The 18,537-nt window shown below is 38.7% G+C and overlaps 1 protein-coding gene across 1 annotated transcript in view; it reads right to left on the reverse strand.

Moving 5' to 3' along the window:
* Positions 1-18,537, reverse strand: part of DNAH11 (dynein axonemal heavy chain 11) — a 354,965-nt gene that overhangs the window by 314,963 nt on the left and 21,465 nt on the right. Inside the window, exons 8-9 of the mRNA XM_018047336.1 lie at positions 16,376-16,543; positions 4,434-4,550 (exon numbers count right to left, since the gene is read on the reverse strand). Of these exons, the coding sequence (XP_017902825.1) occupies positions 4,434-4,550; positions 16,376-16,543 (285 nt within the window). The remainder of the gene's footprint in view (positions 1-4,433; positions 4,551-16,375; positions 16,544-18,537) is intronic.

Below are 18,537 nucleotides of genomic sequence, written 5' to 3' on the forward strand. Positions count from 1 at the left end.
GCAAGCAGGGGAAGCCAATGAGTAAGGGGACAGAAAAGGCAGACAAGTGAACCAAAACACCATCACACAACCAGTAAGCTGCCGAGCGTAAGCCCACAATTCCTGTTGGTTGGTTATGGAGCCCTCAAATCTTAAACTAATCTTGACCAACCACGAGTTTTCACAAAGCTTAGCTGTCTGGTAAGGCTAACTTTGGTTTTCTATTGTCCTCCTGTCTTATTTTCCGATCTGTGCATCAGTGTGAGACAGCTTTCTTTGCAAGAAAAATAATGTAGTAAAAATGCGTATTTTTATAAAACCAATGTTTACAGAATGCTGACTAGGCGCCCAGGCACTGTGTTTTAAGGGAGTTCAAAATGCTGTTCTCACATGCTCCAGATAAAGAAACTGAGTTGTGGGCAGGGGACAACCTGCCCGAGTTGTCAGAGCTCACACAGAGCCGTCAGCTGACACTGACGCTGAGCAGTCTGGCACCAGGGCAGCCTCTGATACCTTGTGTGGCCTCCCATCAGCCCAGGTGCCACTTAAAATTGTCCTTTTGTTAGTTACTTACTCTGTGTGGGTTTCAGAAACTGTTAGTTATTAGGCCGCTCCCATAGATACTTTCTTTGAAATAAAAGGAAGTATCTCCTCAAAATAACAATATCATCAAGATGGCAGAAAACTATATACCAAGATCTGCGTCTTGTTAGTGATGTGACGTGGCAAAAGATAGAGCTTTGTTATTCCTCTTAGGGCTACACTAATGGGTGTATCCCCAAAATTGCTGTTGTTAAAAAGCAGCATCACTGTAAACATTTTGTAAAGATTTCCTAAAAACTACTCACTAAAAAAATATCAACACAAGGAAAAAAATTATACAAACAGAAATGTAGATCTAACCATCTTCAAGGCAACTGAGATAAACACATGCTGGCCTTTTTTCTGGTAATATCAATTATTAACTACTGTAAAACTGTTGGTGGGAAAGCAATTGGTGCAGCCGCTATGAAGAACAGTGTGGAGATTCCTTAAAAATCTAAAAATACAGCTACCGTATGATCCAGCAATCCCACTCCTAGGCATATATCCTGGGAAAACCATGGCTCAAAAGAATACATGCACCCCAGTATTCACTGTAGCACTATCCACAATAGCCAAGACTTGGAAGCAACCTAAATGTCCATTGACAGATGATGGATAAAGAATATGCCGTGCGCAAATAATGGAATATTACTCAGCCATGAAAATAATGAAATAATGCCATTTGCAGCAACATGTGATCATACAAAAGTTAAGTCAGTTACAGAAAGACAAATATCATGTCATATCACTTACATGTGGAATCCAAAAAATGATACCAATGAACTTACTTAAAAAACAAAAACAGGCTCACATACATAGAAAACAGAACTTAGGGTTACCAAATGGGAAAGGGTGTGGGGAGGGATAAATTAGGAGTTTGAGATTAACATATTGACATTACTATTATTTAAAAACTCAGATAATTAATGACATGTTGTTTAGCACAGGAAACTATACTCAGCATATTGTAATAATCTATAAAAGAATTTGAAAAATAATATATATGTATATATGTGTATATGTGTAAAACTAAATCATTTTGCTGACCACCTGTAACTAACACATTGTCAATCAACTATATTTCAATAAAAAGTACTGTCGAAACTACTAAATATTTAAAATCCGCTTGGTTAGCTGCTGCCGAGCAAAATGCAAAGTATTAACTTTTCTTCTTACAACCACTGTTCTGTTACATTTGGACTTTATGTTAACATTCTGAAGCAAAAAAAGCCTTAAAGATTTCATAAAGAATTGGACTCTAACTACAGTAAGGAAACACAACAGTGTTCTCTTTCAAACCCTTATTATGTCAACCACAACTGAAACAATACTAGAAGCTTCCCAGCCACATCTCATTTTGCCCAGCTGACATGCTGAGTGGAACTTAACTCCAAGTGTAAAATAGGAAAGAGAGAGAAAATATTTTGGGGGGAGGTAGTAAAGCCAGAAATTGGTAGTTAAAGTCTTAACTTTTAAAGCAGTACATATTACCTTAATTTTTAAACATCACAGATAAATAAAAATTATTTTCCAGGATGAGAATAAAGGTCATTTAACTTCTGGTTTCCTTGTCACATCGGAGCTAAGAGCTTTTTTATGAAGACAACAGATTCTGTCCTTCAATCTTGAAAGAGTCAAGACTGATTCTCAGTACGTGCTTCCTTCCTAAATATTCCATCAGAGGTCTGTAAGGTTTACCTTGATTTTCTTCTACGTCTTGCTTCCTAAGCAATATTTATGTTTTTCCTAAATTTGTCTCTTTTTCAGATTTTTTAAATCTGTTGCCGTGTGAACCACATACACTTCACAATTTTCTAGTGTTCTTTCATCTAAAGACTTTTCTCGATACTTACCTTACATACTTCAGTCTCCATGTAGAGACACTGTAAATTTTAGAAAGCCTTCCATCAGCACTTTGTTTTAATTTTTATTGAGTGCTAACTCTGCCACAGTTTCATACTGTTGGCTTCCAGGGCCCTTCCAGCTCATGGCTTTGCTGGGTCCTGGTCTTTAGAGTCTGCAGGTATTTATTCCCCAGGACACAACAGTAACTGGGCAGAGTTCATCAACCTGGACCTATAGTAGAAACAATTTTCTCCCTAAGTACACAACCCTATGGTTTTTTTCCTTCGGCCACGACTCTTGCTGCAGTTTATCTTCATCTGCGTGTTACTGCAGGACTGTGACAACCAGTCAGCCCTCCTAATGTCACAGTGATTAAGTGCCTGCTTTATGTGAAGGGATTGCAAAAGGTGATCTAAATATAACAAGAACTCTAAGATGATGCCCCACCCTTGGAGAGCTTATAAGGGCAGAAGCTGATGCTATATTTTTCAGTAGACAAGGTACAAATATGCTGAGACTCAAAGAAACAATACATGACAATAAAGAGATAAAACTGTTTAGAAAAATAATTGTCATGTTAAAATAGAATCCATATGAATGGCTGTGAGAAAAGAGAAAAGGTAGGAGCCTCTGTAATTGAGATTTTCCTCCACATTCTTTCTTGCCATGATTTCCAAAAGTCTGAAAGGAAGTCCAGTAACAGAGAATATGAGAGACTAGTGCATAGCCACTAAAAATGGCATTGCTGAAATCTGTTATTAAAGTAAAAATATTTATGATTCACTGCGTTTTGAAAAGGCTACAAAAAGATTGCAGAGTTCAGAATATGTCATTTTTCGCAAAGAGAAATATGCATGCATATGTAGTCAAAGAAAAGGACTGGCAGTATTAAAAACCACAGTAACTTCTGAGAGACGGCATGACGGGTGGTGTTATTTTATGACAACAGGCTATATATTTCAGCCAGCAGCATCTCAGTTTCACCCAAGGGCTCATAAGAGAGAACCCTGGGCCCTGTGACTTCCCTGTATTAAAACGGTTGATGGCGTTAGAAGACACTAGCAGCTTAACCACCATCTGACCAATTTATTTGAATTTTAAGATCAAAATCAAGCAATTATCTCTGACAAAGTCTGGGTCTGTTATTTTGTTTTGCTCTGCAATCTTCAGCGAATTGTGTCCACGATTCTCTAGCTGTGTTTCCACTGACACGGAGTCCTCATTTCACTTTGGGGATGTCATCTAAGTTTACACTTTTCAGACTCTCTTTTTCGACAAGCAAGTTCAACTATTCATACACTATACTGCATTTCATCAGTTCTATGATAAACATTCTTTCATGTTTTAACACCTTTGAAACTAGATTATGTTATATAATCAGCAGCGTCCTAATCTTTTGGCAGTGTTTTCCTTTGTTGATAAACAATGGTGTGTCTAGTAATTGGTGTCTTATGCTTAATGAAAAACAGTGTGTAAACTGTTATTTATTTCAGTCAGATCAATAAAGTGGGCAGCTGAACCCAACCTATATAAACAATGGTAAAGAAAAGAAATTCTTGAATTAACTGGCATTTTTCACTTTTTACTGTGGCTTAATTTTGAATCAGTACTTCACAGGTCTTCCCAAAGTTGCTCTAAAGGTAAAGAAAGAACAATGAATTCAAGCAAAGATCAATAGTCAAATGTCCTAAAACTGACCTTGTCCAAGGTAAATGTCATTATTCATTAGTTTGTTATTTAAAGTTTACAATTCAGTGAGCTGAGGAAAAGAATGTGACTAGTTAATAGTTTACCTGAATCAGAAAAGAATGTATTCCCTCTTTTCATCTAATAGTCTTACATTATTCATTAAGTTAAGTCACTCAGTCGTGTCCGACTCTTTGCGACCGCATGGACTGTAGCCCACCAGGTTCCTCCATTCGCGGGATTCTCTAGGCAAGAATACTGGAGTGGGTTGCCATTTCCTTCTCCATACATTATTCATTACTAAAACTTTTTTTTTTAATAACTTCTTCAGAACTAACCTTAAATGCAGCTTCTAGACCATTGCAGTTGAAGAAAGCTTCACAAAGAACTGTCCCAAGCCTTCTGTCAAAATCCAGAATTTTGGACTTAAACACAACATAATCACTTTCAAACTCCTATAAAATTCAAAATAAAATATTAGTTTTCAGGAAAGAATCCAACAGTGAAAATATCAATCATAAAAGCATGACACCTCTCTCTCTTTCTCTCTGAATGATTTTTCATAGTAGGACTCTAGGAAAGAAACAGCTGTATCTGACTAACTGTTCAGTGACAGCCCTATTTATAGAGCAGTGAACATCTTTAGCACTGTCAGCTCATGTTTCCACAATGCCTTCCACTGGCTCAGATCCCAACATCAGAACTTTGGCCTACTGATCCACCCTTCCCCATGCTATTTTGATTATAAATTTAAAAAGCAAAGCTTTACAGGAAAGAAAAAGGAAAAAAAAAAATCTTGCCTCACTATAAATTTAGTACATCTAGAGTTTAAAAATAAAGTTTTTATTTATTTATTTATTTTTTTTATGGAACAGAAAACCTGCCAGGAACCACTATTTCTTCAAGTGAGAACTAAAATCCACAGGTCTGTCTGTAAGAAAACATCACTGAGATACAGACATAACGTAACACTCTTCCCATTTCCCCAGTTTCTTACTAACATGTGGTTAACAACCCCCAGTTTCCTCTTAATACATAAACACCCACTCTCATAATTACAAAGAATGAAACAAAACAAGATAACCATCATCTGCATAGCATTCCAACTCAGTCTTCAGTGAGGCCCCAGAAATTCAGAAACACTTTGGGCTTCCCAGTCAAGCCACCCCAGGAGTGTACACCCCACACTTAATGGGTGCCCTTTGTTACCTCCACAGACTGAGTCTTTTCTATTAATAATACTAACAGGAATAATAAAAATAACAACAGCTAACATTTATTCAGTTCTATTTTAAATGTTTTACATTATTAGCTCAATTCTAACAATATATAATGTAGGTAACATTTTTCCCATTTTATGGGCAACAAAATAAACCCTGAGAAGTTTATGTCCACAGTCATACCACTAGTTAACAGCAGGGCCAGAATTTAAAACCAGGTAACCTGGCTCCAGAGCCCACACTCCAACCATGATTTTGGATGTTTCTATGAAGGAATGCACCTTATGCTAAGTTTAATACACACTAGAAAATAGCGTAACAGCACAGTTCCAGGGCACTGTGTATCACACACAGCAACGTCATGTTTAGCATCAAGAGGAAGTCTCCACTTTTGAATTAAGGCCAAGCAGTCTCCTCGTTCAAGGATCACTGACTTTTAAAAGTAAACACAAATGCCCAGCAAGTTGTAATAAGCCTACCTTGCCCCTCTTCTCAGAGTGGCAACGAGGAACATACAACTTAAGATCCTCAAACATTATTTGAACCATTAACAAATAATCAATATCTCAGTTCAGTTCAGTTGCTCAGTCGTGTCCGACTCTGTGCAACCCCATGGACTGCAAGAGGCCAGGATTCCCTGTCCGTCACCAACTCCCAGAGCTTGCTCAAACTCATGTCCATCAAGTCGGTGATGCCATCCAACCATCAGGGAAGGAACAAATACTTATTTCCCACAACAGATCTCTTTCCCAACCTCTCCTGTCAGCTCAGCCTGAATTCAGAATTGCTGACGGGACTTTTCCCCTAGGAAATCTCCCAGATAACTCAAATTTATTATATACAAAGGCTTCCCTGGTGGCTCAGATGGCAAAGAATCTGTCTGCAATGAAGGAGACCAGGATTCAATCCCTGGATCGGACCGATCGCCTGGAGTAGGAAATGGCAACCCACTCGAACATTCTTGCCTAGAAAATCCTAGAGGAGCCTGGCGGGCTACAGTCCATGTGGTTGCCAAATGGGAACTCATCCCCTCTATAAAGACACTCCTCATTCTATAAACCCTAACAGAAACTCTGGCAATCTCTTTGACTTCTTCCTCTCTTGCTCAAGTGTTATCTATCTTTTCTCCTATGTATTCTCCATCGTCCAGGCATCCCCCTCATCTGGATCACCATTACCACTTAGCTAGACTTCTGTTCACCATATTTGAACAGCTCTCTTTACCTTTAATCTCATCTCTCCCATCATTCTCTAAACTGCAATCTAAACAAGCTTTCTAAAATAGAAATCATATGTCACTCTCACACTAATAATCTTCCATGTCTTAGTACAGAATCCTTAACTTTTTAGGGTGAAGTCTCCCAGTCTTAGCCTGATCTACAAGGCCCTTTGTGATATGAACCCTACCTACTCCTCCTGACTCTTCCAGTGTCTCTCCCCCTTCACACTCTCGGGTCTAGCCAGCCCTGCCTTGTCACACTGGTGCTCTGCGTATAACTCAATTTTCTCTAATCACTTTCTTTCACCTACTCCTCACCTGCTTCATTTCTATTTATTTTGCAGTCCCATTTATCTTTCAGGCATTGTCTCAGTGTCCCTTTCATCTCCCCTGGAAAGGGGCCCTTCACAAATACTCCCGTGGCACACAGCACTTTTCATACCCTAGCACGGAGCACACTGTATAACCGACTACCTGGATTCTCCCACTGGGTTTTAATCTGAGGATAGTACCCAGGTTTCTTCTCATAGTGACAGTACCAATATTTAACATTCCTAGAATAAACAATATACTGGTGCTACTCAAAACCATTTTCTCTATATTCTAGAGACTCCAAAATTGCCCTTATTAGTAACATGAGAAATTCTGACATTTTAGGTAGAGAAATATCATGGTCTAATTTAGCTCTTAATAGGCAATCAAGTTGCTGTCTGAAGAATAGACGTGATGGAGCCAAGACAGGGCCTGAAGGGGAGGGGTTTAGGAGCAAAGGCAATAACCTGGCTCAGAGATGAGATCTGTATATATTTCCAGGGTGATATATTCTCAGGGTTTATATGACAAAACCTGATGCTTATCATGAGAAAAGAGTAAGACCATGGACGGCTCCTATATTTTGCACTAAGCAATACACTATATGGAATATTTTTGAGTTGAAGAATACAAGGAAGAATAGGCTTGGGGAGGCGCAAAGCACGCTGGTGATGTCTATTAAATATACAAGTGGAGATGCTGAGTAGGTAGCCAAATATACGCTTTGTGTTTGGGATATAAGGAGGCCCTTTCCATTATGTATAATGTCCTTGAGGTTTTTGGTAGATGTTCTTTATCAATTTGAGGAAGGTCCCCCTATTCCGATTTCTTAGAATTTTTTTTCCCATCATGAATGGATGTTGAATATGGTCAAAAACCTAATGCATCAAAGTTTTTAAATTGGTAAACTATCACAAAGGAGGCAAGAATGTCTTTTTGACACATGGTGCTGGGAAAACTGGACAGCTACATAAAAAAGAATGCAATCAGAACACTCCCTAACACTACACAGAAGAATAAACTCAAAATGGATTGAAGACTTAAATGTAAAGCCAGAAACTATAAAATTATTAGTGGAAAATATAGGTAGAACATTCTCTGACATAAATCTGTATCTCTATCTTTTCGGATCTACCTCAGAGAGTCATGAAAATAAAAACAAATAAATGGGACCTAGTTAAACTTAAAAACTTTTGCACAGCAGAGGTAGTCATAAACAAAATGAAAAGACAACCCGAAGAATAGGAGAAAATATTTGCAAGTGACCAACAAGGTATTAATCTTCAAAATATACAAACAGCTCGTATGGCTCAATATCAAGAAAAACCCCAAACAATCCAATAAAAAAAATGGGCAGAAGATCTAAACAGACATTTCTTCAAAGAAGGCAGACAGATGGTCAAAAAGTACATGAAAAGATGCTCAATACCACTAATTATCAGAGAAATGCAAATCAAAACTGCAATGAGGTATCACCTCCCACCTGTCAGAATGTCCATCATCAAAAAATCTACAATAAATGTTGGAAAGGGTGTGAAGAAAGGGCACCCTCTTATCCTGTAGGTATGAATATAAATTTGTACAACCATTATGGAGAACTATATGGAGAATCCTTAAAAAACTAAAAGTAAAGTATGACCCAGCACTCCCACTCCTGGGCGCATACCTGGAGAAAATCATAATTTGAAAAGATACATGCACACCTATCCATGCAGCACTGTTAACGGCCAAGACATGGGGGCAACCTAAATGTCCACCGAACGAGGAACGGACAGAAAAGATGTGGTGTGCATATATACAGTGGAATACTACTCAGCCATCAACAGTGAACTGATGCCATTTACAGCAACATGGATGGACCTGGGTATCCTCATACTACGTGCAGTCAGACAGAGAAAGACAAAAACCATATTCTATCACTTACAAGTGGAATCTAACTTTTGAAATGATACAAATGGGGAATTCCCTGGCAGTCCAGTGGTTAGGACTCCATGTTTCCACTGCAGGGGACACAAGTTTGATCCCTGGTCAGGGAACTAAGATCCGGCATACTGTGTATGTGTTTAGTTGCTCAGCTGAGTCCGACTCTTTGTGAACCCATGGACTGTAGCCCGCCAGGCTCCTCTGTCCTTGGGGATTCTCCAAGGCAGAATACTGGAGTGGATTGCCATGCCCTCCTCCAAGGGATCTTCCCAACTCAGGGATTGAGCCCAAGTCTCCCGCACTGCAGGCAGAGTCTTTACCACTGAGCCACCAGGGAACCCCAAGAACACTGGAGTGGGTAGCCTATCCCTCCTCCAGGGCATTTTCCCAACCCCGGAATTGAACCGGGGTCTCACGCATTGCAGGTGGACTCTTTACAGGCTGATCTACCGGGAAAGCCCACATGTGCAGCCCAGCCAAAAAAAGGGATACAAATGAACTTATTTACAAATCCAAAACAGACTCAGAGATCTCAAAATCAGACTTGTGGTTACCAAAGGGGAAACATGAGGGGAAGTGATAAATTAGGAGATTGGGATTGACATATACACACGACTATACGTAAAATAGATAATAGCGACCTACTGTGTAGCAGAGGGAGCTCTACTCAATATTCTGTAATAACCTATATGGGAAAAGAACCTGCAATATATATATATAAATGATACTGATCAGTGCAGGGTTGCCATGAACCTTCAATCTCTAAAGAAACAAAAACAAGAAACCCCAGTATCTGGCAAGCACAAACAAAAAAATGAGGTGTGCCTGTAATTCTTCAATATTTGGTAGAATTCTTCAGTGATCCAGGCATCAATATTTTCTTTGGGGGAAGTTTTTAAACACAAATCCAATTTTTCTCACCCTCACAAGAAAAAAAAATTTTTAAGTATCTGTGATGACAGATGTTAAGTAAACTTATTGTGATAATCATTTCATAACATACTTATGTTGTACACCTAAAACTAATATAATGTAACATGTCAATTATATCTCAATTTTCAATATTTCATATTGGGTGAGTTATGGTAATTTGAATTTTTTGAGGAATTGATTCATTTAATCAAAGTTATCAAATTTATGTATAGAGGTTATTCTTTTGTTTTTTGGTATTACCCATTACTCTTTTGATGTAATGATAGCTCTCTTTCACTCCTGACATTGGTAATTTTCTTTTCTTTGTACTCTTACTAGAGTTTTGTCTTTTCAAAGAACTAACTCTTAGTTTCACTGACTTTATTATTGTGTTCAATGTTACTGATTTCTGCTCTTCCCTTCTGATTTTTCCCTTCTTTCTGATTTGTATCTATTTGCTCTCATGTTTTTCTAGGTTCTTAGGGTAGAAACATTACTGATTTGATATATTCCTCTTTTTTAATGTATGAATTTAGTGCTATAAATTTCCCTCATAACTGCTTTAGCTGTTCCTACAAATTCTGAAATACTGTATTTTCATTTCATTCATTTTCATTCAGTCCTCTATGTTTTATTTCCCTTGAGACTACTACTCTGATTCACGGAATACTTAGAAATGTGATCTTTAGCTTTTAAGTGTCTAGAGCTTTCCCTGTCAGGTTTCTATTATTGATTTCTAGTTTGACTCCACTGTCATCTAAGAACATACCCTGTATGATTTCATTCCTCCCACAAGCAGTGAGTCAAATAAGAAATCACCTGGGAAATTAAGAATACCTTGACATAAATGGGGAAAAAAAAAAAAAGCCCAACAAAGTCAAACTTCAGGAATATATCAGAAACAGTATTAAGGGAAAAATTATAAACATATATATTAAAACAGGAGGATCTTAACTGAATAACCTAACTTTACACATTACATGAATTGAAAAAGAACAAACTAATACCAAAGCTAGCAGAGGAAAGGGGAAAAAAATCAAGATTAAAGTGGAGATAAATGAAGTCAATAACAGAAAAACAGAAAAATCAACAAAACCAAAAAGTTTATTCTTTGAAAAAAAAAATGAAATTGACATTTAGACAGACTGACTAAACAAAAAAGAGGGAAACTAAAATTACTAAAATGAAATCTGAGTAATTACTACCAATTTTACAGAAGTAAAAAGAATCATAAAAATGTTTTATGAACAATTGTATAACAAATTATATAACAGATGAAATGGACAAATAAAGAAATACACAACCTACCATGACTGAATAATGAAGTAACAGAAAAACTAAATAGGCCTATAACTAGTACAGAGACTGCTGCCAAGTCACTTCAGTCGTGTTCGACTCTGTGCGACCCCACAGATGGCAGCCCACCAGGCTCCACCATCCCTGGGATTTTCCAGGCAAGAACACTGGAGTGGGTTGCCATTTCCTTCTCCAGTGCATGAAAGTGAAAAGTCAAAGTGAAGTCGCTCAGTAAGTGTCCGACTCTTCATGACCCCATGGACTACAGCCTACCAGGCTCCTCCATCCATGGGATTTTCCAGGCAAGAGTACTGGAGTGGGGTGCCATTGCCTTCTCTGAGTACAGAGACTAGTCATCAAAAAACTTCCAAAAATAACAAAAAAAGCCTAGGACCAGACAGCTTTCTGGTAAACGCCACCAAACACTTAAAGAAGTATTGACACCAATCCTACTCAAAAATCCTCTTCTGAAAAAGTGAAGAGGAAACACTTCCTAACTCATCTTATAAAGCATGTATATTTGCCCTGATACCAAAGCCAAATAAAGACACAACAAGAATATTAAAGACAGGGATCCCTTATAGATAACGATATATAAACACTCACAACAAAAGCTAGCAAATAGTATCCAGCAACATATCAAAAGGATCACACACCACGACCAAGTGGATTTATTTGCAGAATGCAAAGATGGCAAATGGAATCAATAACAGACCATATTAACGGAATGAAGGAAAAAGACCCCGTGATCATTTCAATTGATGCTGAAAAAAATGACAAAATTCAACATCCTTTAATGATAAAAACACTCAAACTAGAAATGCTGCAGGTCATCAACATGATAAAAGGCCATCTAAGAAGATCCCACAGTTAATACCACACTCGGTGGTGAAAGGCAAAGTAGTCCCGGTAGGCTCGCGAGCGGGACAAGGATGTTTCACTTCCACCACTTCTATTCAACAAAGCATGGGATGCACTAGCTAGAGCTATTAGGTGAGAAAAAGAAAGAAAAAGCAATCAAACTGGAACGGGATACGTAAAATCGTCTCTTAATAGATGACATGATTTGACATACAGAACACTCTGAAGATTCTGCATCGAAGATAAAGCATGCAGCAAACATGCAGGGTGCAAAATCAACATGCAAAAATCAGTTGTACGTCTAAACATTAGTTACGAACAACAAAGCTGCTCATATAGTTATGTTCATATACAAGATATACAAAAAATAGTTCAATATTTACCAAATACCTAAATGTAAGAGCCAAAAGTATAAGAAAATATTGGAGAAAATCTTTAGGATACTGGATTTGGTAATCACTTCTTAGATATGACACCAAAAGCACAGACAACAAAAGAAAAAATTTGACTTCATCAAAATTAAAAACTTTTGTGCACGAAAGGACAGTTTCATGGGTATCACTATCCAATAACCCATGGAATGGAAGAAAGCATTTTCAAATCATACATGGGATAAGGGAGTAATGTCCAGCATTCTATAATTTTTGTTTTTGGCTCTAAAATTCCAATTTGTTTTTATATCTTCTATTTCTTTGGTGAAAATTTCTATTTCTTCACTGAGGTTATTTTTTTATTTGTTTCATTATGTTTCATCATAATTGCTTACTGAAGCATTTTTAGCATGGCTCTATAAAACCTTGTCAGATAATTCTAACATGTCTTAGCTTGATGCTGCCATCTATTAGTTGTCTCTTTTTGCTCCGTTGAGATCTTCCTGGTTCTTAGTATAATAAGAAATTTGTCATTGCGGGGAGCTCCTATTATGGCTGAGTGTACCAGTAGGCAAGACATGAATATCCTGTAGATGACTAAGAAGAAATTTATGTAATCAAAATTTTTAAATACTACATACTGTAATAGCAAAAGAATAAAGAGTTAAGGAGACGAGAACAGATCTGAGAAGTAATTGTAGAAACTGGAACACAAACTAGTATAGATTAATAATTACTTTCAAAGTGAATTTTAGATCCTAGAGTAATGATGGGCTAGGCATCTGGAGCAACCTTCCTACTTCAAACTAGCAGGTAGAAGGAACATAGCCACTGCATCTTGGGTCCCTCCACCTCAGGGTACAGGTCCTCAGGCGGCGGCGGCGGCGGCGGCTGCTGCTGCTGCTGCGTTGCTTCAGTCGTCTCCGACTCTGTGCGACCCCAGAGACGGCAGCCCACCAGGCTCCCCCGTCCCTGGGATTCTCCAGGCAAGAACACTGGAGTGGGCTGCCATTTCCTTCTCCAATGCATGAAAGTGAAAAGTGAAAGTGAAGTCGCTCAGTCGTGTCCGACTCTTAGCGACCCCATGGACTGCAGCCCACCAGGCTCCTCCGTCCATAGGATATTCCAGGCAAGGGTACTGGAGTGGGGTGCCATTGCCTTCTCCGGGTCCTCAGCCTGAGTTCCCCCAATTGCCCCAGATGAACTTATTGACTTCTTTTCTATGAGGATGAAATGAGAGAGACAAACACTAAAGAGCGAATATGGTACAGCAAAAACAGAAAATATGTTTTTGCTAACTCTCTCTAGGCTGAGAGTTCTGAGTTGGAACTTCTGTTTCACTCCCTGAGAACTGTGTAATCTCTGGTAATTTACTTGCCTGTGTGGTTACTCTCAGGGTTACAATAAGAATTAAGCAGGAATGTGTATAAAGGTTTGGCACGGTGTCTGGCATCCAACATTTGTTCAGTAAATATTAACAAACTCCAAATAACTGACTCTAGTGGAGCCAAGGGCTTACTTTCAAGAATATCCACCATCCTTGTGTAGCTATCTGGGGAATTTTATTTAATAAAGCCACACTTCAGAATGTTGGTTGAACCTAACCGTTGAACCTAAAGTCACCTGCCCATCAGTTAAACACAAACAGTTAAGAAAGCATTCCTCTTGTCAAGTTCAATTTAATACAGTATCACTGTGTATACTCCCTAACATCAAACTTGCTAAGAGACTACAACTTAATGATTTCCACCACTAAAAAGAAATGATTATTATGCGACATGATATGGGTGTTAATTATCATTACAATGGCTTTTAAAATATACAAATGCTTCCAATTAGCATGTTATATACCTTAAACATCTCCAATATTCCATGTTTCAATTAATTAATTAAGAAAGCAAGTCTCTCCCCATAATTGCCTAGATCTCAAATAGTCCCATAGGAAGAAATCAAAGCAAATGCCTAAAGTGACCTTTATATTCAGTATTAATAATTCAGAAACCCAAGGACACGTTAATGGACACACCTGAGGCCCCCCCTCTTCTGTAAACAGACCACAGTGGCGGAACTTCTGATAAATAAAGGCTCAAAGCCTGCCTGATAGGCTTGAGATTAATGGAGAGAAAGAAATCAGTAACAGCATTTCTAAACACAAACTAGCAGTCACTGTTTCTTTAATTTACTGGAACAAATGTAAGCTACTTCTACACCAAAGGGCAGGAAGGCTGACATGACACACAGGACGGCTGCATCCACACTGCTCGATGGGCAGCAGGGAGCACAGAGCGGGGTGCGCAGCGGGAGAGGAAGGGCGTGGGCTGGGCATGTGTCAAGGAAGACAGCACTATGAATATATGAGTTTGGAGGCAGTTTGTTGGCTACAGTATTGTCTCCTAAAAATTACCAACTGATTTCATTATCAATTTCAGTGACTTCCCTGGTGGCTCAGACAGTAAAGCGTCTGCATACAATACGGGAGACCTGGGTTTGATCCCTGGGTTGGGAAGATCTCCTGGAGAAGGAAATAGCTACCCACTCCAGTACTCTTGCCTGGAAAATCCCATGGACAGAGGAGCCTGGTGGGCTACAGTCCACGGGGTCGGGCAAAGAGTCGGACACGACTGAGCGACTTCACTTCATCAGCAAAACCAGAACACAATGAACTCAGCTGTTCAACAAATGAACAGCTTAGTCAAGCCAAAATAAATAATCATTGGAATATTCTGAGGCAACACTGATAACCAAGACACATTAAACAAAGAGAAAGGTCATCTTTGAAATAAGCACACCAATTAACTGAACTTTTAGTTAATTCACACTTTGATTTCATGGAATAACCAAAGTCAAGATAATCAGACCAGAGGTTGAAAGGTAACTTTGAGGGAAGGCTATATAGATGTCTCCCACCTTTGGAGATCAGAGGTAAGCCTTGCCCTTTTCAATTACAAAATAAACAGGGCTTCAAAATACTAAATACAAATACCAGGCAGATATATGTATCTGAAATATATATAAAATATGTATTTGTATATATATTAATGGCATGCTGAATACCTACCAGGATTTGTAATCATGAGTAAATCAAGACCCTCCTGCAACTCGAAGGCACCTGAGGGTTTGCACACCATGGGTCTCACACTCCACTGCTCAGTTGCTCAGAAGAGCTAAACCAAGCCCCACCAAGAGTCCCACTCTGTCCACATTCCCTGAGTGCCTGCCAGGTGCCAGGCATCTTACCAGGCTCTGGGGAAGAGCTCAGGCTATTCATCACCACAGATCTGGGTTTCTCTTACTTTTCCACAAATTAGCAGGACACACAATGGCTATATCATTCTTACTATTAACTCCACTTCCCAAAAGCTGTCAACAGTTCAGAGGGATTCACTTTGCAGACCATGTTCTTACAAAGCTAACACGCTGTACTTGTACATTTCAAAGAGTCAATTATTTGACCAAATATAAACATAATAGTGAATAAATTCACATTCCACAAAAAACAATGAGAGTGAGAGCTAATTGTTACTTTTTGGTTTTGGTACCTGGACTTCACTATCACGGCAAAACACTAAAATGAAGCTATTTTTATCCCAGAGCTGCAGGGACGTTCACAGGGAACTCCTGGCCCCTAACCTGCTGTCAGTAACAGAAAACAGAAGTAGCTTAAACCTGAAAAGCTTCCCTCTTTTCCCTGAGATTAGTAATATGAAATTAACAATCATCTCTTAAGAATAACAAAAAGGAGACTATATAATGTTAATAATATATGCAACAAATGAGGTGAGACTAAATATTCAAGTAGATGAAAAATATACTTAATGGTTCAAGAAAAGACTAAAATAAAACATGCCAGTTACACAGACACCAGATAATCAGATCAAGATGAGTTAATATGGTAAGTTTTCAATACACATCAACAAGAAACAAATCCAGATGGAGGTCCACTGTTGCATTATTAGAAATAGTTTAAAATATTCCCAACTGAAAATGCAAAGGCCTAAGTCTAACCCCTGATCTATCATGAAATAGATGAGAGAATCCAGGCAAGCCATTTTGCCTTTCATCCGAGAGAGGCTGGACTGGAGAGAACCTATCATCACTGTGACCTACTGTCCTTCCCAGCTTTAAAGTAAGATCTATGAAATGAAAACACAAAGCTACAACATTACCATGTTATTGTAATCAGATGGGTCATATGTGCGCTGTTTAAAAATCTTCCAGTGTTTCATAAATTCTTCACTCATCTCATAGATCTGTCCATTTAAAATTGCTCCCTTGGTACCGCCAAATTCAAGCCTTTCCAGCTTTTCAAATTCCAATATGGTGACAAATATATCCTTTGAAAAAACACAGTAAAGATCTTTCCACCCTCTTGAGTAGGAAAAGAACATTTTAAAGATTCAAAGAAAGACATTTTCCCGCATTCAAAATTGGTGAGTCAATAGACATTTACATGATGGAAAATGTTATTATGATTTAAATCAACAAAGTAACTGCCTACTTTTAAAATTATACTCCCATTTTCACATGGACTGAAAATTATTGAGCAGTATAGGTGACACCTAACTTAACCACAGCTAAACATTTAACTGTCTCGTTTCACTTCCTTCCGAGCCTAAGTCAGATGCCCAGGCATGATCCACCAATGCTATGGTGAATGGGCTGTTAAGAGAGCGTGGTGCAAGCTGCCCAGTGTTATGCATTTGGCCCTCAGATTTTAAGAGTCATTCAGAAGGACTTCTCTGGTGGTTCAGGGGTTAAGACTCTGAGCACCCAGTGCAGGGGGCATGGGTTCAATCCCTGATCAGGGAACTAAGATCCCACACACTGCATGGTGCAGCCAAAAATTAAAAGGCATCTGGGCTGCTTAAATGATGAGAATTTTCAAAACATAAAACTGTGATTTTGAATGAAATTTGACAAATCTAACAGCAAAAAAGCCCAAACTTGCTAGAAAGAGTTTCATAAATAAGGCAGTTCAAAACTTGAAAAAAAAAAAAAAATCGTGGCCAGTTGGCTCCATAGAAACTGGTGTTTAAATGTGTTTACATGTATGCATTCATTCAATGGCTTCCCAGGTGGTGCCAGTGGTAAAGAAGCCTCCTGCCAATGCAGGAGACTAAGTCACCCTGGTTCCACCCCTGGGTCCAGAAGATCCTCTGGAGAATGGCATGGCAACCTACTCCAATATTCTTGCCTGGAGAATCCATGGACCCTACAGTCCATACGGTCGAAAAGAGTAGGACACAACTGAAGTGACTTGGCACACAGCAATTCATTCAGTGTCTGACTTTTTGGCATTTAAAACATTCATACAGAGCACATGTCTTCGCATCCTTTTCACCTGTTTTCATGGATAGCTTTAATATTTTAATAGTGAAAGTGAAGTCTCTCAGTCGTGTCCGACTCTTGGTGGGCTAGAGTCCACGGGTCGCAAAGAGTTGGACACGACTGAGAGACTTCACTTTCACTATTAAAATATTAAAGCTATCCATGAAAACAGGTGAAAAGGATGCGAAGACATGTGCTCTGTATGAATGTTTTAAATACCAAAAAGTCAAACACTGAATGAACTGCTGTGTGCCAAGTCACTTCAGTTGTGTCCTACTCTTTTCGACCGTATGGACTGTAGAGCATATTTATTTATATACTAAAAGTTACCATAATATTTAGATGATCAAATGGGTTTTCAGGTATGGAATCCCAATAAAAACATCAAACATGTAAAAGGGCAAAAGGGATTATTTTATAGCTTCCCAATTTACAACTGTCTTCTAGGAACTTAGTATGTTGTAGGGCAAGGGTCAATTCAATTCAGATCAGTCGCTCAGTTGTGTCCGACTTTGTGACCACATGGACTGCAGCACACCAGGCTTCCCTGTCCATCACCAACTCCCGGAGTTTGCTCAAACTCATATCCATTGAGCTGGTGATGCCATCCAACCGTCTCATTCCCTGTCATCCCCTTCTCTTTCCTTGAAACTTTCCCAGCATCAGGGGCTTTTCCAATGAGTCAATTCTTCGCATCAGGTGGCCAAAGTATTGGAGTTTCATCTTCAGCATCAGTCCTTCCAATGAATATTGACTTATTTCCCTTAGGATTGACTGGTTTGATCACAAGGATCACAAAGGTCACTGATACCTAAAGATTAATGAAGTTTTGAAAAAAGAAACCAAAGCTCTTTAACTACTTTTACTGTATCTTGACAGCACTGGCCTTGTAAGCTCCTCATGAAAATCACCAAGGAAGCAAACTTCTCACCTCCTACTCAAACAGAATAAATAATCTGTTCCCTGAATCATATTATAGGGCTTTTGAATTAACCTACAA

This window comes from Capra hircus, chromosome 4 (assembly GCF_001704415.2).
Source record: "Capra hircus breed San Clemente chromosome 4, ASM170441v1, whole genome shotgun sequence".
Classification (NCBI taxonomy): domain Eukaryota; kingdom Metazoa; phylum Chordata; class Mammalia; order Artiodactyla; family Bovidae; genus Capra; species Capra hircus.